The 19669-nt window shown below is 50.0% G+C and overlaps 3 protein-coding genes across 5 annotated transcripts in view; all 3 read right to left on the bottom strand.

Moving 5' to 3' along the window:
• The window catches only part of KNL1 (kinetochore scaffold 1), a 28580-nt gene extending 21604 nt beyond the window's left edge, over positions 1 to 6976 (bottom strand). Inside the window, exons 1-7 of the mRNA XM_080619464.1 lie at positions 6892 to 6976; positions 4025 to 4076; positions 3577 to 3616; positions 3287 to 3346; positions 1670 to 1731; positions 1152 to 1207; positions 501 to 537 (exon numbers count right to left, since the gene is read on the bottom strand). Coding sequence (XP_080475590.1) covers positions 501 to 537; positions 1152 to 1207; positions 1670 to 1731; positions 3287 to 3346; positions 3577 to 3616; positions 4025 to 4059 — 290 coding nt within the window. The 5' untranslated portion in view covers positions 4060 to 4076; positions 6892 to 6976. The remainder of the gene's footprint in view (positions 1 to 500; positions 538 to 1151; positions 1208 to 1669; positions 1732 to 3286; positions 3347 to 3576; positions 3617 to 4024; positions 4077 to 6891) is intronic.
• A 2342-nt stretch (positions 6977 to 9318) lies between these two features.
• Positions 9319 to 14055, bottom strand: RPUSD2 (RNA pseudouridine synthase domain containing 2). Its single transcript, XM_080619042.1, has 3 exons — positions 13565 to 14055; positions 12815 to 13111; positions 9319 to 11664 (listed from the first exon to the last, which is right to left on the bottom strand). Exons 1-3 carry the CDS (start codon positions 14039 to 14041, stop codon positions 10855 to 10857), a joined length of 1584 nt encoding a protein of 527 aa, XP_080475168.1. The 5' UTR covers positions 14042 to 14055; the 3' UTR covers positions 9319 to 10854.
• Positions 14056 to 14101: 46 nt separating this feature from the next.
• LOC308221774 (protein-L-isoaspartate(D-aspartate) O-methyltransferase-like) lies at positions 14102 to 19619 on the bottom strand. Of its 3 annotated transcripts, none has more exons than XM_080619056.1 (9): positions 19519 to 19619; positions 18870 to 19003; positions 18167 to 18271; positions 17858 to 17889; positions 17261 to 17365; positions 16202 to 16322; positions 15522 to 15607; positions 15139 to 15308; positions 14102 to 14838 (listed from the first exon to the last, which is right to left on the bottom strand). In XM_080619056.1, the coding sequence occupies exons 2-9, from the start codon at positions 18982 to 18984 to the stop codon at positions 14826 to 14828; spliced, it is 747 nt and encodes a 248-aa protein (XP_080475182.1). In that variant the 5' UTR covers positions 18985 to 19003; positions 19519 to 19619; the 3' UTR covers positions 14102 to 14825. The 3 variants fall into 3 exon arrangements, with proteins under 3 accessions (XP_080475182.1, XP_080475181.1, XP_080475183.1); XM_080619055.1 differs by having other exon boundaries at positions 14702 to 14838; positions 16103 to 16322; XM_080619057.1 differs by lacking the exon at positions 14102 to 14838 and having other exon boundaries at positions 14869 to 15308.
• Between the last annotated feature and the right edge of the window lie 50 nt (positions 19620 to 19669).

Raw genomic sequence — 19669 nt, 5'->3', positions numbered from 1 at the left:
CATAGGAACTGTCTCAACCTGTTTAAATCAGATCTATCACAGGACGATAAAATTCTCTGATAAATCTGTTCCTTCACTTACCTCTTGATTTTTAAAATCCCATCATTGTGTTTTATCTAGATAAGAACTTTGAGGCCAGACTAACATCTGCCTCTGAGGGAAAAAGTCATGGTAAGAAATAGCAAAGACTCTGTCTAGCAGGTATGGAAACAGGTAGGTCTTTCCTGGGAAACATTCCCAAGCAATCAGCTTTCAAAGGAAACAGTTTCAAGCAATAATTGTTCAATTTTTCAGAAATTAACATCTTTTTGTGAGTGATCAACACAGCTGAATCCTTTTTCCACCCTGCATCCCTTCTTTCACCAATAGCACCGACCAGTTTTCCATCTACAAACACACACAAAGCAGTTCTTTGGGAGGTAATATTTTGCATATCATGTGAAGAAATGTATTTGCAGGACAGAGCTCTATAGTCATGGGAATTATTCTTTTTAACTTACCCATTCAAGACATCATTCTCTGTATCTCCTGCACACTCTAAAAAACAAAATGATAACATTACAACAAGAAGCATGAACATGGCTGGACTTAGATCATGGAATGGTTTGCATTGGAATGGACCTTAAAGCTCATCCAGTTCCAACCCCCTGCCACAGGCAGGGACACCTTCCACTACAGCAGCTTGCTCCAAGCCCCGTCCAACCTGGCACTTGATGATCTTAAAGGTCTTTTCTAACTTACATGATTGTATAAAACATCCAGAGACAAGAGTAAACTGCACAGAACAGAATGTTCTGAAGTTCTCACTCTTAAGTGCCTTCTTATCATGGCAAAACCCCAGAGAAGCCAAGTACTTGAAAAATGCATTAGCCTTTCAGACTCTTGCTAGGCAATCTTTTGACAGAATGAACAGAACATTCTGCTCAGTCTTGTGTTGATGGAAATGAATTTTGTCTGGAAAAAAAAATGTCTTTTTCTGAGCCACAAGGTCCACAGAACCAGTAACTACCAGATTTTTAGCCAGTCCAGGACAAGCAGCTGAGCATACTGTTGTTTTCCTGGGACTGACAGGTCTGACTTCTTCAATTCAAGCTAAAATCCTATTGCTAATAGCCTGTGAATCCTGTCAGGAAGAGAAAAAGGAGATTTACCTGTATTTTGTCTCTCTGCCGTGTTATTCTTAAGATCTGGCTGGAAGACTCTGCAGCTAAGAACAAAAACAGCAACAGCTTTTGAAAATACAAACCCATCTGTTTCAAAGCAAATTAAACCAATCCAAAACAAACCAGCCTTAACTTAAAGCTTTTCCACATGGTATGTTCTGAAATGTGATATCAAAAACCAGAAATGTATTGAACTTAACTGTATTTTCTAGTGAGAAGTTGCCATTATCACCATTAAGATTGAAATCACTAAAAAACTTAATGGGATAAAAAAATTCCTGATTATATTAAATTCATTGAACTGTTTTTTTCCAGCTGGAAGAGAAAATCATAAGGGCTCCTCTCTTAAGTCTCAAAATCAACTCAGTGTAACAACAGTCACCAGTCTGCTGCTTGCATACATTTGGGAATTCTCAGTGCAGGCAGTTCTAGGCGATGCCAAGACACAGCCTGCAGTTTATGCTTCAATAAAGGATGCAGATCCGCATCCTTCAGCCCAGACTTACTTTATGGTGTTGGCAAAGCTGACACGGCGGGAGTTCCTCCTACGTTTCTCTATGTTGATATCCTGACAATAAAGAACATGACAGTTTGATGCCCATAAGACAGGTCTAACTCCGTAAGCCACAATAAGCATAGCTTTTCATGAAACACAACAGAATAAAACCACCCCCAAACCCCAACAATCTAAGTCCCACACATAACAACAGATAATACCAGCATTTTTTAACTACTTTGAACAGCTTCTTAAACTGCTTTATAGTTCTCTAGCTCCTCCTGACGCCCATCAAATAAGAATTAACATCTAAACATCTCTTTGCGAGAAATGCCTGGTTCTAAATGCAAGAAACAGAACACCAGTCATAGGATTTTTATCTGGCATATCATCTGCCATACATGGGAAAACAGAAGCAGCTGCTGAGCAAGAGAATTGTGGGGGTTTTTCCTTTAGTTTTCCATTACAAGAACTGAAAAAAAACCCCAAACCAGTAATGGTTTGTCTTTATGGGAGAAATGGAAGGATTCCTGAAAGAATGTCACCATTTTCCTACAGAAATGTTTAAACGGTGTCATTGACTACACGGCCATAGTCATGCATTGTTGCAAGAGATGTAAGATGCAATATTACACGTGCTGGAAAGCTAGTCCATCATACCACTCCTGCGCAGTTGTCTGCAATAGGCTTCTCTAACTAAATAGCTCAGTCTCAGCACAGTGGAACACTTGTTTAAGAAGACACAAAGTACTGACATCCCAGGCACTACCTCTCATATCCACATGAACAAAGCTTGTAAAATGCTTTATTTCTTTTAAAATGATGCCAGCTCCACAAGCAGTTCTGAGTGATGTCAATGACAGTCTCCTGTTGCTCCTTAGCAGAACTTCCCATCACTGTTAACAGGCATTAAGGCTGAGATGAAGACTGTGAGCTGCTCTTTATACTCAACCAAGGTATGAAATCGATGTGCTGTGCATGAATACTTCAGCTCATATTGCACAGTATAGAGAAATTATGGGAGGCTTTTTCACTGAAAGTCCTGCATGCTAAAAAATGACTTTTCAAGTTCTGTAACCAGCAGCAGATAAAGCATATAAACGTGTGATGCAACTGGAACCTCAGTCCATAGAACATGCCCTGGTAGAAATATCATTTAGAAAGAAATCCAAACTGAATAGGCCTATAATTACAGTTTCTAAAAGAGACACTATAAACATGAAATGTATCCCCAATGTATTTCTGGATGAAAGCATTCATTTTTTAGCTTTTATTTGGAATAATTTGGCAGGCTGATGATTTTTCAGATGTAAAACCTTCTTACTGACTATACCAGTTTGTAATTGGTGAATCCAAGTCAGGCTACAGCAGGAGCAAGTTATACCTGTTGATCTCTGTTTATTCCTCTTTTCTTGATGGAAGAAATATTTAGATGTAAAATAGAAGTGCAACAAAAACTCCATGGTTTCCTTGTAATATTTAGTATTCCAAACATTATCCTCCCAAGCAGTTATTACAAGAGTTTGTACATCTGCATTATTCTAGTGACATGGTTCAACCAGCGACAAGTTGAAAAGCAAAGTGAAGGTGTGAAGAGCATCAGCGAGAAAGGACATAACAGACCTACCTGTGTCAATTCATTCCCATTTCCCAGATCATCCAGAGGATTTCGTGGAGCCTTTAAAATCTAAAAGAAAATATAGTTGAGAAGATCAGCTCCAACAACAAGGACTGATGACTTGGCTGGAGAGTTTCTGAGAGCCACCAGTGCCCTAGTTGACCTAGTAGGCTCTCTCTTTGCTTTTGGGATGTTTTATTTCAGCTGTGAGGAGAAAACCAGCTCCTCTTTGCAGCTTCCATTTCTTTCCTTCAGTCACTCATATGGTTTTCTTTTGAGAAATGCCTTAAGTTACTCACAGAGGACAGCCGCTTCCCTCGGATGTTCTCTGTGTTGTCACTGCAGAGGAAGAAAGGGAAACAGGTGTTACAGCATAATCCTGAACCAAAATATATCTCTTGAACAGTATTTAAGAAATTGATCTCTCCATTCTTTTTACAAGTGTAAAGTTAAGTAAAGAAGCTTGTTTAGAATAGATCATTCATCCCAGCAGTAGTCACCAAAAACAAGCTTTGGAAAACTCAGCAGATGAACGCCAGGGTCAGCCAGTGTCCTGACAATCTGCTGCTATGAGGTTCCCTCTGTGCTTTCCTACACATTATCAAATAAACCCCTGCTCCTTTTCTTCACAATGGAAACCACATTTCATTTGAGAGATACCGAAATGCACACAGGGATTAAGAAAAGTTTTGCTTCTCAACAAAAATATTTACACCACAATAAAATTCTTCCAAGGTTTCAACTTACATTTCCAAGTTAGGGTCTGCATAAGCCTTCTCCATTTCCGAAGGATATGGTACTGCAATCCAAAAACATTAACAAACCTCTGAGAAAACTGCATAAACCCACAAGTAGGTACGAGCCTTTGATGCTGTCATTTTTCTCTCCATCTTTCTCTAGTCACAGAAATGCACTGGAGTAGAATAAGCCTCAAATCCATTCTATTTTTGTATACCACACTGTAAAAGAGCTGTGCTCACAGTTCAAGTTTTATTGTGAGGTGTACTTCTGTTTAAAGTCCAGATTCCAGCCACTGTTGGAGATCAAACCTTACACACAATTTTTCAGTCAATCCTTCCCACACCCCAAAAATATTCTATGTGAATGCAAATAACTCCCACTAGCACAGCAAACCACAGAGCTTATAGTAAGTTGTGTAAGGGGATCACGTAAATTAACCCACACTGACAGGATACAGACTTTCTGTTGCTTCATGTTTCTTGTAAAACACAGCTAACTCAGGGCTTTGAATACTCCTTGGTTAATATTCCTTGTAATTCAGTCTCCCATGGACCTGACAAACACCACCAAAAATACATTAGAGAAAATGAACATGAACCGGCTGCAGTGTGCGCTCGCAGCCCAGAAAGCAACCGTATCCTGGGCTGCATCAAAAGGACCGTGACCAGCAGGTCGAAGGAGGTGATCCTGCCCCTCAACTCTGCTCTCATGAGACCTCACTTGAAGTATTGTGTGCAGTTCTGGTGTCCTCAACATAAAAAGGACACGGAACTGTTGGAACAAGTCCAGAGGAGGCCACGAGGATGATCAGGGGACTGGAGCACCTCCTGTATAGAGACAGGCTGAGAAAGTTGGGGCTGTTCAGCCTGGAGAAGAGAAGGCTGCTTGGAGACCTCATATCTGAAGTATCTGAAGGGGGGCTATAGGGATGCTGGGGAGGGACTATTCATTAGGGACTGTAGTGACAGGACAAGGGGTAACGGGTTCAAACTGAAACAGGGGAAGTTTAGATTGGATCTAAGGAAGAAATTCTTTACTGAGAGGGTGGTGAGGCACTGGAATGGGTTGCCCAGGGAGGCTGCGAATGCTCCATCCTTGGCGGTGTTCAAGGCCAGGCTAGACAGAGCCTTGGCTGGCCTGGTTTAGTGTGAGGTGTTCCTGACCATGGCAGGGAGGTTGGAACTGGATGATCTTAAGGTCCTTTCCAACTCTAACTATTCTATGATTGTATATATCACAGAATCAACACTACAAGTCCAATAGATGAAATTATCTGTGTCATTTCCTAGATGTTAGCAATGATCTTTATCTGTGTACATCCCTTCATCAAGAACTCCACCAAGCACACTTACAGGAGAGCTATGAGCAATCTGACAGAGTTTATCACATAACTTTATTCTCTCCTTGCTAAATGTCAGCAAGCAACATTGTAAGAGAAACCGTGGTCACCTTCTCCTCTGGAGCCAGGCTGCGAGAGCTGGGCTGGTTAGAATCATAGAATAGTTAGGGTTGGAAAGGACCTTAAGATCATTCGGTTCCAACTCCCCTGCCATGGGCAGGGACACCTCACACTAAACCATGCCACCCAGGGCCTCATCCAACCTTAGAGCAGCTCCAGTGCCTAAATGGTCTACAGGAAACCTGGAGAGGGGCTTTGGACAAGGGCCTGTAGGGACAGGCCAAGGGGAATGGCTTGAACCTGCCAGAGGGGAGACTGAGATGAGCTCTTAGGCAGAAGCTCTTCCCTGTGAGGGTGCTGAGGCGCTGGCACAGGGTGCCCAGAGAAGCTGTGGCTGCCCCATCCCTGGCAGTGTTCAAGGCCAGGTTGGACACAGGGGCTTGGAGCAAGCTGCTCCAGTGGAAGGTGTCCCTGCCCATGGCAGGGGTTGGAGCTGGAGGAGCTTTAAGGTCCCTTCCAACCCAAACCAGACTGGGATTAAGTGATCTGTAAAACTGCCAATGAAGTTTGACAAGTGGAAAGAGAGAGCTCTGCACAGACCTGCTCAGCCTTTGCATTTCACAGTCACGAGCTCCAGGTCTGCAGGACCCCAGAGATCACGCAGTCATTCCTGCTCACAGTTACAGCAACCCCCTGTGCCTGGGAGCTGCTCTCAGGTCTCCCCTTCAGGAGCCTTCTCTTCTCCAGGCTGCCCCAGCCCAGCTCTCTCAGCCTGGCTCCAGAGCAGAGCTGCTCCAGCCCTCACAGCATCCCCATGGCCTCCTCTGCACTCGCTCCAACATCTTTACAACTTTACATATCTTTGACCTACAGCATATGGGCATATGGCAGCGAGCTGAGCTGCTTTGTTACTCTGTTGATGAAAAAGCACCTCTTTTTATTCTTCTATTTGACAATTAACTCCACACTGCGCACACAAGGAATCACTCCATGATTTTTTCAGTTCGTTCACCATCCAAGCCCTCCTCGGTCTTCCCCCCTTTAAGAGCGAGTAAGAATCTGTTTATTCCCTCTTTACGATCCCTTTTCACTCTCGAGCCGTTTCCCTCACGTATCGTTTGCTTTACCGCCCTGACGGGCGGCAGCGCCGTCCCGAACGACCGCTAAAACGCTCATTTAAACCACATTGTCACTTCCAGCGCTGTTTTCCCAAACGGGAATCCCTCTGCGCTGATCAGCCTTGCATTCACCCGCCAGTTTACGCGGCGATTCTCCTCACGCCTCCCGCTCCCTCAATGAAATCTCCTCAGGCCCCGGCCCGACCCTCTCCACACACACCGGGACCCACCCGCTCCTCCCGCTTTTTAGTCCGCGAGCTCTCTCGTCGCCGCTCGCTGTCAGACAACGACCGCGGCCTCAGGAGCTGCCCGGGCCCAGTCTCTCCCCGCCAGGCCCCGTCCTCGGCCGCTCTTACCTAGCGCTGCTGCCGCGGCCCCCGCGGCCCTCACAGCCCTAAGCCGCTCCAGCCGCCGCTCCCCTGTTCAAACCCAACCGCCGCGCCTGCGCCTGGCGCCAAATCGCCGTCGTGACGACACACAGTGGCGCCTGCCGTACAGCATGGCGCCGCCAAGCGCTCCGCACAACATGGCGACCCCCAGCAGCCAGCACGCCGCCTGTCATTGCAGCACTTCTCCTCAGCAGCGCTCCCCGCAATGGCAGCGAGGGGGCCGGTGCGACAGCGGCCGGCCCGCGTAGGGCTGCTCGATCCCTATGCGGCGGCTTCGCTCCGCTTTGTGCGGGCGAGGGGCAGCGCCACCGGCGCCATCTCGGCGAGGGAGCGGCGGGCGGGAGAAGATGCCAGAGGCGGTGGGTGTATTTCCTTATAGGTTGGGCGGGAGAACATACTGTCGTGACGAGGTGGCCGAGTGGTTAAGGCGATGGACTGCTAATCCATTGTGCTCTGCACGCGTGGGTTCGAATCCCATCCTCGTCGAACGGCAATTATTTTTTCCTCCATTATTTGGTTTCCCCCCGACCCCTTCCAGGCCCAGCCCGCTGCTCATCGCCCGCCACCCGCGGCGAGCTCCCGCCCTCCCAAGGGCCGCGTTCCTTGGTGCAGAGAAGAGGCTGAGGGGAGGGCAGGGGCTACAGGCAGGCCCGCTCCTCAGGGGGAAGCCCCATGTGGGGCCAGGGCAGTGTCCCGGGGGATTTAGGGATCATATCCCCGGTGTCTGAGCCCCTGAGGTGCTGGTGGAGCTGCCAGAGCTCGGCCGTGCCTGCGGGCTGGGCTCCTTTCCCCATCTCAGAAGTGCTCTCCTGGAGCCCAAGTGTGATGGGGAAGGGCTGAGGGACCTGATCGCTCCCTGCAACTGCCTGACAGGAGGATGGAGCCAGGAGGGGCTGGGCTCTGCTCCCAAGGAACAAGGGATGGGACAAGAGGAACCGGCCTCAAGCTGCACCAGGGCAGGTTTAGGTGGAGCTGAGGAACAATTCCTGCCCCAGAGGGTGCCCAGGGCAGGGCTGGAGTACGCTGGCCCTGCAAGTGCTCACACACCGTGGAGACGAGGCCTCAGTGCCATGGGTTAGGGGTGGATCTCATCTCAGTCTCCCCTCGGGCAGGTTAAAGCCATTCCCCTTGGCCTGTCCCTACAGGCCCTTGTCCAAAGCCCCTCTCCAGGTTTCCCGTAGCCCCTTTAGGTTAGGCTTTTATTACTTAGGTAATAAAACTTATGTTAATAAAGCTTATGTTATATAATTATGTTAATTACTCCAAAATCCTTGTGGAAATTATTCTAAATCCCATGCAGAGAATAGCCAGATCATGACTCCACAGCCTCACGAACAGCACCCATAACGGACCAGTTAGAACAGCTGGAAGTGTTATGATGTGGAAGATGGGCATCTTGGTGATCTTTTAGGGCACAATTTCAAGTCAATCCTACCCAACCAGCGGGTAAGGCTCAGTACAATTCCCAGCAGGGTTTGCTGGAGGGTTGATGTGTATGGATAAGTGCTTTGGCTCCTGGTGAGAGCCACATCCTCCTGGGCCTTTGCTGTAATATGAAAAGACCAAACTAAAACTGTACTAGAGAAAGGGCTTGAGGCCTATGCTTTGTGTACAGATAACCCTATGCTTTATACAGATAACTTTATGCCCACCCCACAGCCAGGGCATGGAAGTTACCCCTTGGATGGGAATTTCCGACAAGTCGTCCGTAATGGTCACACTTTCCCTATGAGCAAACCAGCAACTGCTCGCTTCTTGTGCACGTTTGCAGGGTGGACACCAGCTCTGAACTGATGTAAGATAAGGTGGATGCAGGCGGCTGGAGGCTCCTTGTGGAAATCAACCTTAAACTGTCACTGTCCAAGCATTTTGCAGATTGAAGCCCCGGGGTCTCTTTACCGTCGAGGTGTGGTACTTAAAAGCTGCTCCTGCAGTCATTATGCACAGCCAGAGCAAGGGAACACAGCTCTAGGCCTTCAGCCATCCCGGCTCCATCTGCTGGCACAAGTCAGGAAAATCCCTTGCGGGTGTTTATTTATTAGGGACAGGGAGAACCTTCAAAACCCCCAGACAACGTAACCTGGGACACCTCAAAGCCTCATTTAAAGCTGCTGCCCCTCCATTTACTACCTTTCCCCCCTTTGTCTACAGCTGTAACAACAGCAGACACCTTTATTTATGCACTGAAGGTGCCCAAGTTTCATTTACAGTTACCTGAAATATGTATTCCAGTGCATGAAAAAGCTGGATGAGTTTTTGGTGTCATCTCTCAAACACAGGGGGCTTTTTATCCTTTTGCTTAATGAGCTCCTGTAGCTCTGCACTAGACCTTAACACACGATGGCAGGAACAGAACAGTAGCTGTGGTTAACTTACAATGACAAGAGAGTTGCTGTGGGATGCGGAAGAGCAAAGCTCAAGCCTGAGTGAACCTGGGTGGGAATACTCAACACATCAGCTGGATGGTCCAGGAGACAAAGAAATCACTTGGTGTCTTTGAGCTATTGGAAGAGGTATGCAGGGGTTTATTCTGGTTTGGTACTCAAGTCCTGATCCTAGGGACTTCAAAGTTCATCCAAGACTGGGCCACGTTCCAGTTGATACCCACAATATTGCTGACCAGCATCAGTTCCTCTGGATTCCTTTTTTCACCTTTCAAAAGGTTTCTTTTAACATTTCAGAAGCATAGAACAAGATGCTTGTGCCCCAGGTAGGGGTGGAGAGGTGGATACAGAGAAATGGGGCTAGAAACCAGCCTGCAAACAGTCCTGAAATGACACAGTAAAGGTTCTGATTGTCTGCAGCACCCACTGGAGCTGATGTCACCCCAGTAACACATGGAAAAGAGGGGAAAAAGATTAAAAAGCACCTGAGACAGCAGAATTATCATCATAACCCCCCCCAGAAGCCAAGAAGCAACCATGTAAACACTGAGGAAAGTAATAACTACAGTGATATTTATCATCTTGGACACATATTGATATAAAATGTATATTAAAAAGTCTTCTGCTTCATAAACCAGCTTTTGTTTTTCTTGAAAGCTGTCACATTGAAGTGATAGTAAAAATTCCCCACCTCCTGCCTGTAGTACCTTAAAATAAATGAGCCCTGCTTTGGATTGCTGCTCAAGTATGTTTGCAGTGAAGGACAGAGGTGGACAGGCTCTCAAGAGAAGCCACATGTGTTTGAGAAAGCAGGAGACAAGTCACAGGGGAGGTAGCAGAAAGGCAAAAATCATCTTAACCAGTCTCCTTATAAGGACAAATCTGGGGATTAGCACCTCCAAAACCAGGCCAAATATAAAGAGTTCCATCTCTAGAGTTAACTTTGAGTAATTAACTAAAGGAGCACAGAAAGAGCAATTCCAAAGCCAAATCCACCTTGGTGACAAAGAGCACCAGGTGGATCAGCTTCACAGTGCTCTGCTTTTACCTCAGGATGTTCTCAAGTGATAAGGTTTGAGTTTCACAATCAGTCTGACAATAAAATACAGTACGAGTAGCGTTGTGTATGACATCCAGCACAGCAAACAACAGCCCAGCAGCTCGTGGTGTCAGCTACAAGAACACAGGAGGCCGGAAGAACCATCACTGCTAATGTTCACGGCGTGCACTAATATCAGTGTGGATAACCAGCAGCAGCCCCAGGTTATGTGGAGGTGAAAGGCAAAGCTGCCTGTGCCAAGCAGTGTGTGGTACCCTGAACTGCTGGTTCACCAACAGGCACCAGAAACCCAGAAGTGTGTTGTAGCCCCATCTTCCGCTCATCCTCTCCAGCATGAGGACAGTTCTGCAGCCCCAGTAGCCCTTCCCACCCTGCCTCAAGCCACAAGCAGCTTGTTCACCTCAACCAACGCTGGGAAAGTAGATCTGAGGTCTTTACAAGATGTTTTCCATGCCAGAAACGTCCATAGAGATCCCACATCCTCACTCATTCCTCCCAGTCTTCTGCTGCCCACTCGGGCATCCTGGAGCAGTACTCAAACCCCATGCCCTTGTAGCGCAGGGCATGTAGATACATCACCAGCTCCTTGGGAGATGGGTCCCGCCTTATCATCTTACACTCCACACACAAAGGGTCCTTCTCTCCTGAACCCATTTCTCCCACTTCCCCATCCTGATTTTCACACGAATTCAGTTCTTTACTTTCAAGTGTTTCCAAGTTGGCATCAGAGTTCAGTGGACAACCTGCTGTGTCATTTCTCCCAGGATCCCGAGTGTCCCTCCCAGGATCCTGAGCATCCTCAGCAGGGCAGGAATTCTCACTGCTGGGATCAGCCTGCACAGGCTTTGTGCAGTCATTTGAATCACCACAGTCTTTACTTTCAGCACTGGAGTTCAAGTCCTCCTCCATAATATCCAAGATATCCAGGCTCTGTTTGGAACGATGCTCCTCTACGAGTGCCTTGAGGAGCTCTTCATCTGTTTTATCTATCTTACCACCCTTGCCCCTGTCAGGGCCCCAGGCTTCCATGTTGTAGATGGGGTCGTTGACTATAGGGTGCCCCAAGAACTGCAGATGGACCCGGATCTGGTGCGTGCGGCCGGTGTGGGGCAGACACTTGACCACACTGCTCTTCCCATTGTAACTGAGCCTTTGGAAGATGGTTTTGCAGAATTTCCCTTTGGGGTCCACACGACACACTCCCACTTTGTAAGACACCACCAGGATGGGCTCCTCACAGACCACTTCGCGCTCTGGGAACTCCCCCACCACACGGCAGACGTACTCCTTCTCCAGCTGCAGGAACACAGAGGAGCTCACAGAGAACAGAACAGGAACCACCTCTATCCCAAGGAGCCCCCTGAGTCCCACCCCAGCTGCTCCTCCCTTTCTCTTCAGTGAAATACATTTGTAGGTAGCACATTGCTAACATTTCATTACAATTCAACAGGAAATGGAAAAAAAACCATCAGTTATTTAAAGCCCAGTTTCCCTCTCACTTTCCCAAACTAGTTGGGAAATGAACAACACAAGGGCCTGGTCTACTGATCCCCCTGTGTGGTGGGCTGCTTCCCCAGAGCATGAGCAGCAGGTTGAGGGAGGGGATTCTCCCCTTCTGCCATGTGAAGGGGAGATCCTAGAGCAGCTCCAGTGCCTAAAAGGGCTACAGGAAACCTGGAGAGGGGCTTGGGACAAGGGCCTGTAGGGACAGGCCAAGGGGAATGGCTTGAACCTGCCAGAGGGGAGACTGAGATGAGCTCTTAGGCAGAAGCTCTTCCCTGGGAGGGTGCTGAGGCGCTGGCACAGGGTGCCCAGAGAAGCTGTGGCTGCCCCATCCCTGGCAGTGTTCAAGGCCAGGTTGGACACAGGGGCTTGGAGCAAGCTGCTCCAGTGGAAGGGGTCCCTGCCCGTGGCAGGGGTTGGAGCTGGAGGAGCTTTAAGGCACCTTCCAACACAAACCATTCCATGATTGTGTTTTTCCCCATATTAAATTCAAGAGCATCTCTCTGTGGTCGTCAGTTTACAACCTGGATGCAAATCCTGGGAGCCAGTACAGTTACAGTTCTATTTGGGCCAGGAACCACTGGAAAAGTGACGAAAAACTTCCAAAAAGTTTAAAATTGAACACCTGTTGGATGACTGCCACGTTTCCACTTACAAGTCAAACTGCTCTGCACCATCCCAGTCAGTCTGGGGATTTGTTTGAGTACTGACCCTGCACATTCCCTCAGGGAACGAAATCCCTTTCAATCTAATATTACTCAAATTAATTTGATTTTTACTCCATCTTTTTCCCATGCTTAACACAGTAAGAACAGCAACGTGACCACAAGCTTGCCTGGGAACGTGTGCTTTTGTCGACCAAATGAGCTGTCTTTGGACCTAACCTCTTTCAAGAAAATACTGTGTGGAGATCCCAAAGTCTTCCGCAGCCTTTTGTCCTCACCTGCCTCTCCCGAACCTGCTCATCAATCCTCTTGGACACCTCCACAGTCTTGGCAAACATGAGCACTCCCGAGGTCATGCGGTCCAGGCGGTGGATGGTGTGCAACTCCTGCAGCCCGTGCTCCTTGCCCAGGATGAAGATGACTGTGTTGTGACGGAACCTGCCGCAGGGGTGTACCGGCAGGGAGGAGGGTTTGTCCACGACCACCACCTCCTGGTCCTCCGCCAGGATCTGGATGGGCTGGGCAGTGACTGGTGGCTCATGGCGATGGACGGTGTTCCTGAGGAAGTCGTTATTCTGCAGGACAGAGGGACAATTAGTGTGAATGCAGCTGGTACAGCCATTCCAGCTGGCCACATGCAATAGAGGCTCACTATGGTGGGGGGAATGAAATCCCCTTTGTCCTGGAACCCAGAATTTGGCACCACAATCGTGCTCATCACTCCTGGAGTTCAATAACCCACCCTAAGCATTAGATCCATGCCTGTGGGGCCGAGCTGGGAGCCGTGGGGCATGCTGCTCCATGCAAGACTACTGGACTGCTTGCTTGTGACCCCACTGGGGTAGGGATTCCCTGGGAGATCCGATTCCCCCAAAACACCTTAGCACTCAGCACCACCGTGGGGTTATTCCACAGCGCTACTTGGGGTGATGCTCACGGCCAGGCAGACCACGCTCAACCCCGGGATGCCTCGGGGGGTGCTCCAGCCCCAAGGGGGGTTACCTCCAACACCAAGTGGGGGTGCCCACCTTGAGCACAACGTCCAGGTCCCGCACGGGCTCCTCGTTGAGGCGCAGGCGGCCGGCGCGGGCGGCGGCGCGGTAGTAGGCGAGGGGCTGAGCACGGAACTCGGTGCTGAAGACGTGCAGGAGGCTGCGGCCCACCCAGCGGCCCTTGCAGTAGGTGCGGAAGTCGAAGTAGTAGGGCCGCACCTTGCGCAGCCCCCCCTCGAAGTAGTAAGAGGTCTCGGCGAAGTGCGCGGCGCCGAAGCTCACCCCCGTGCTCAGCTTCCGCGGCGGTGGCACGTACCGCTCCCCGGCCGCCAGCCGCCGCTTCTTAGGGGCCGGCGCCGCTTCCTCCCTGCCCGCGGCGCCCGGCTGCGGCTGCTGCTCCTGGCCGGGGCTCGGTTCCGCCATGCCGGGGCCGTGCGGAGGGAACGGCGAAAGGGCTCCACACCGCGCCACTGGCCTCAACCGCGCTGCCCACACCGCGACGGCGCGCCGCATGACGCGCGGCGCACGCCGTGACGCAACGGGCAGCGCAGCCAATCGCCGCCAGGCCACGCCCCGCTGCGCTGGCCCTTGGTCGCTTTATCCCTTCCCGCCTTTCCCGTCACCTCAGGCGGGGCTCGGGGGGGACCGCGCTCGTCCACCGGCACAGCCCCGCTTGGAGCCCTCGGTAACCGGCCCAGGACCGGCCCCCAGGGCTCATCGCAGGCCCCGCCGCCGGTCCGCGGGGGGAGGGAGAGAGGGAAAAACCAGAAGAGCGGTGTTTTGCTTAACCCCAAATTCCCAGTGTTGTGACCAGAGCTGAAATTGTTTTAGGCAAGACAAGGTGAGAACACACTCTCGTAATTAACCTTCGACAAAACATGATTAAACTTTGACAACTCATTAAACTTTGACAAGTCAGGGTATGTCGCTGCTCTGAAGCAGTAATAATGCCTTGTTTTCTTCAAGCGTTAGGCAGAGTAGTCAATATTAAACAGTATTTTTAGTGCAGGTTTAAGTATTCTCTTCTGCATTCGGAATTCCTTGGGAACAGATGTTATTTACAGCTTATCAGGGAGAAGAGCCGAGTTACCCAATGCACTGCTGGAAGCAGACAGCCCCCGAAGGCCTCCCCTGGTCCTGCCGCTGGAGAACCCCTTTCCTCCACCCCTCAGAACCTGCCTCCACAAGCACCTCCACTGACCCCGCTTCGCTCCGAAAGCAAAACCACCTCGAGCACCCACAGTCCTGAGTGCCACTCGTGAGCTCTGAGGTCACATCAGAGATATCCATCCGTCTGTCAGAATTCATCCCTGAGGCAAAGAAAAACCAGCAGTTACTAATGGTGGCCTTGGGTTCAAGGACAGCATCAACACGGATGTGGAGTTTAGGAAAGGCTCCAGAAAGCAGAAGTAAGGAAAGCTCGAGTCCTCAGTCTGCAAGCCCCATCTAACAGAAAATACACCCCACTCTCCTGCTGTACCAAGCCTCTTCCTTTTCTTTTCTACAAGCAGCATCTGCTAGGGATCCAGGACTGTCAGTAAAGCCGGCAGCCAAGGAGAGCAAGCTCACAGGAGGGAAGAAACGGTCCTCAAAGGAGAGCAAATCTTTACCGAGGCCACTGCTTTTCCTTATCTGTGAGAGGGACGTAGATCACCCCCATCAACTGTGTTTCGATGATCTGCCCGTCGCTGGTCTTGTCGTACTGCATCAGAACTTGGTTTGCTCCCTCGGGACCAATGGGCAATATTAACCGCCCGCCTGGCTTCAGCTCATTCAGCAACTGCAAGCAGAGAAATCACAATCAGCAGAGCCAAAACCAGGCACACACAACAGGAATCAGCCACGCTGTGGAGGTGTGCACCTTGAAAGGTGCAATATTGCCAGCTCCATATAAAGTGGACAGAAAAACATCCAGGTAGTTCCCCAATTACTCTGTTTTCCACAGCTGCTGATGGAGGCAGCCCACAGCAAGAGACACAAGCATCACTCCTACCTCCTTTGGTACAGTTGCAGCTGCTGCTCCAACATGAATGGCATCATAAGGAGCCTCTTCAGGGTATCCCTGCCTGCCATCGCCAACTGCAGGAGGGAAAAGCAAGCAGGAAAGGTGTTTGCAGAAGTAATCCTTCCTCTGTCTTTCAGTTGAAATCTAATGATGAAAACTTCATACAGAGGTTGTGATGGCAATTTGAATTCCCAAATCAGAGCACTGACCTGTCTGCTTAAAATATAGTGTTGGTTTAAACAGGGAGGAGATTTCTAGAAGTTAGCCATGCTCGAATAAGGGACAGTCAAAGCCAGGAGGGTCTTTTAGTAACCCAGGGGCTTTGTGCAAGCTTGAGATTCTAGATACAGGAGGAGCTGACTTAAGTTACCCCAAAAAAATCACAACAGAACATGGAGACTCATTCAGATAGACTAAAACCCAGACGTGGTAGAGCCGCTCTCTTCTGAAGAGCATCTCTTACTAAATTAAGACAGTCACCACACACTTAGAATGAAGAGGTAAGACTGCCCGTAACATTGAATACCATTTACACCACAGTGTTCAGGTCCGCATGGCATGGTGCTTACTTAGCCAGCACTTTCTGTCAACACTGTGGTGAGCACAACACAAACTGGACAAACTCTGCAGGCAGGGTGAGTGCACTCGGAGAGAAGCAGGGAGCTCACCCACAAGCTTTACACGGCCAGAGCTGATCAAAGTCGGATCATCCTCCTGGACGTTCCTGATGGATTCATGTACCAGCTCTTGAATGTGTTCGATGCCCACAGCTTTGCCTGTTGGGCCTATCTGCGAAGAGGAAGAGCAGACAAAAACCTAATGCCTCCTGTATGGCAGCAATGTATTTTACAGGGCAAGTTATAGGGGGATTGGAGACATCCCAGGAAGAAGCTTGAGAGCAGTTTCTGAACAGGAGATGCAAACACTCTGCTCCTGGGTTTTAAGGCTGAGTAGTCCCAGTTATAGTAGCAATTTGAGGGATACACAGACTCTGCCTATGGTGATTCCTAGCAGTCCTTCACTTCCAAGTGAAGTGACTCCCAAGTGATGATTCCATAGGAGTAGCAGCTTCCATGGCAGGGCCAGTTCTTGATTAACCAACCTCCTGAGAACAGGTACTCCTCCAGCTTTCTGACACTGCACAGAAAGTCACTTGAGGAGCTTAGCAGACAGAGAAGCAGAGTGTGACTACCTCAGAAGTGAACTAAACACTACCTGCAGTGAACTTCGTCAGTAGATTAACACCCCCTCTCCATGTGAACTGGGTTAACATACAAAACATCTCACAACAGATACCCTATCCATTAAGATTACAAAAATTACAGTCTTTGGTTTTACTACATGCTGGTCTGGGGACTGTAGTAACAGGATAAGGGGAATGGCTTTAAACTGGTTTAAAAAATGGCTTTAATCAGGTTAGATATAAGGAGAAAGTTCTTCCCTGTGAGGGTGCTGAGGCACTGGCACAGGGTGCCCAGAGAAGCTGTGGCTGCCCCATCCCTGGCAGTGTTCAAGGCCAGGTTGGACACAGGGGCTTGGAGCAAGCTGCTCTAGTGGAAGGTGTCCCTGTCCATGGCAGGTGGTTGGAACTGGATGAGCTTTAAGGTCCCTTTAACCCAGTCTGGGATTCTAAGTCTACCCCTTCCTCCCACCTTGTCCTCTCCCCACAAAAAGCATGTGCCAGCTATGCCAAGCTGCCACCCCAAACACCGAGCCAGGGAACTTACCATCCTGGCGAAGCAGGCTGTGAGGTAGCCACTTCCAGACCCAACATCCAGAGCTTTTGCACCTTCCACGAGCTGATCCTTCAGCAGCTCCAGTGCATGGGCATGCTGCATGGACGACAAGTGTGAGAAGGTGGGAGACACCCCACTTGGGTTTCCTCCCCTAAAACTTTCCCTTGTTCTTCTCCAGTTTAAACACAGCACACCCAGCATCGTGTCTGACAGAGTGAATCTCAAGTGTTTCATTGGAAAGATCCATTTGCAAATCAGCATTTAGGAAGAGGCTCAGAAATAAGATGCGGAAGAAAAGCAAGAGGGAAAAAGCACCAGGAAAAGAGACCTTGTGAAAAAAATGGGCAACATCAGTGGTTAGGCTCAGATGCACTGAATTCCCATCAGATGTATGGTTAAAGCAATTTAAAGAGCATGGGGCAAACTCAAGAAATAAAAAGCTTCACATGTACAGTGCTTAAAGAAACAATCATGATAACCACATCCATGGGATCTGTTTCTACTTGAGTGTTTAAGAAAAAATAAAAGGAAAAATGGCAAACAACCAATTTCCTCCATTTTGGTTAAAAGTGAAAAGTTCCATCTTACCATGTGAGGTGCACTGATTGTAGCCTTGTATCCTGAAAAGAAACCAGTGACAAAAGTATGCGATAAAGAAATTATAATTAAATCAAATCATCTTTATTCTCCCCCACTTTCCCTTGAAAATAGAACATTACTCTTTTGCTGTGTGAAAGCACTTCATTGACTTAAAACCTCCTCTGGAATAACTAAGGGGCACGAGATGGCTGCACAGCACTGCGCTCCCACATGCTCCAGGTCACCTCCATGCAGGACTTGGGGTGGCCATGAGCAGTCAGGGTGACACACACTGTAACTTTGCCCCAAGTTACTCACCAATAGATTGAGGAGAATCCATGTATGGGTAATACTTGATGTAGTGACCTCTGTCAGTAGCCAGCAGCACATCAAAGACTCGCTGGGATTTAATTATCCCTTTTTCTGGGAGAAGAAGGAAAACAGGACAGTGACTTACACCCACAGCACTCCTGGCCTCTGGGACTGCACAGTGTAACCAGACACACACAGACTCACACCTGCACTGCTGAAAGCGGAGACCCTGGTTCAGGTTTCCAGGAGCAAACTACAGTTAAGAGCAATGACTGAGGAAACAGTCACCAGCCCTGCACACCTCATCCCAAGGCAACTCTTAAGGGGAAAAGGCTACTTTGGGCGGCAGGGAAATGCCAGGGTCATAGAAGGCTTTTCCTCCCCCAACATTCCAAGTCCTCCTCAGGCTGCTCCATCCCATCTCCCCCAGCCTGTGTTTGTGCTGGGATTGCCCTGACCCAGGGGCAGGACCTTGCGCTGGAACTTCACGTTTGCACAGCCCCACCTCTGCAGCCTGGCCAGGTCCCTGTGGGTGGCAAGCTCCTGGCACAACACCTCGTTTCCCATTATAAACAGGCTGGGGCAAACCCTGATTCTGGCAGTATTAACTCCGGTCCTCCAAGCTGTGCAGAGCACCAAGCATCCTCACACCAGGGCCCTATCTGACCCCACCGGCCACGCTCCCAGCGGGACCCCGCTCCTTACTCACTGTAGAGGTTGTTGACGAGCTCGGGGTGCGTCTTCCCGCTGGACGTCCAGGCCATCGTCCTGGCGAAGAGCAGCCCCATGAGCGCAAGCGCAGCGCGGGGCGGCCGGCAGCGCATCCCACGAGGACCGAGAGGCCTGAGGAGACAGGGAACTGCAACCCACCGCCTGGCAGCCGGAACCGCCCCTCAACGGAGCGCAGCGGCTGCTCCCTGCACCGCTTGAGACACACCACAGCCGGCCCGTTACTGCGGGTCAGCCCCAGAACCGGCTTCGCCGCCTCCACCAAGGGCTGTGAGGAACAACCAGCCCCACATTCACAACGCTGGGTCCTACCCGAAGCCCCCCAGGCCCGGGAGCTGCGGCCGGTGATGGCACACGCTGGCTCCCGGTAACACGGGCGAACGCTCGGAGAAGGGCACACGGACGGGGTGGCCAGAGCCGGAGCGGCCAAAGCTGCCGGCGGCGGGAGCGCAGCGGGAACAACGGAGCCACAAGACCCCTTCCCACCCCTAGCTTCTGCCCAGCTCGGCAGCACCGGGAAAGCGGCGCCCAGAGGCACGGCCACGGGTCCGGAACAGACCAAGGGCGGACCCCTCCGCGCCAGGGCCCGCGGTCATAGCCGCCCCTCACGAACCGGCCCCGGTACTCACCACGCAGCCGCACCGGGCCCCGCTGACCCGCCCGCTCCGCACAGAAACACTTCCGCCCTTAGTCAAGATGGCGCCGCTGCGGCTTCACTCTGCCTCACGCATCCCACCAATTCCCCGCCCCCCGCTGCGTGGCTGGCGAATAGGCGACCTC

The sequence above is a fragment of the Psittacula echo genome (assembly GCF_963264785.1).
Source record: "Psittacula echo genome assembly, chromosome: 5".
Lineage (NCBI taxonomy): Eukaryota > Metazoa > Chordata > Aves > Psittaciformes > Psittacidae > Psittacula > Psittacula echo.
This window is presented reverse-complemented; position numbering and strand designations above follow the sequence as displayed.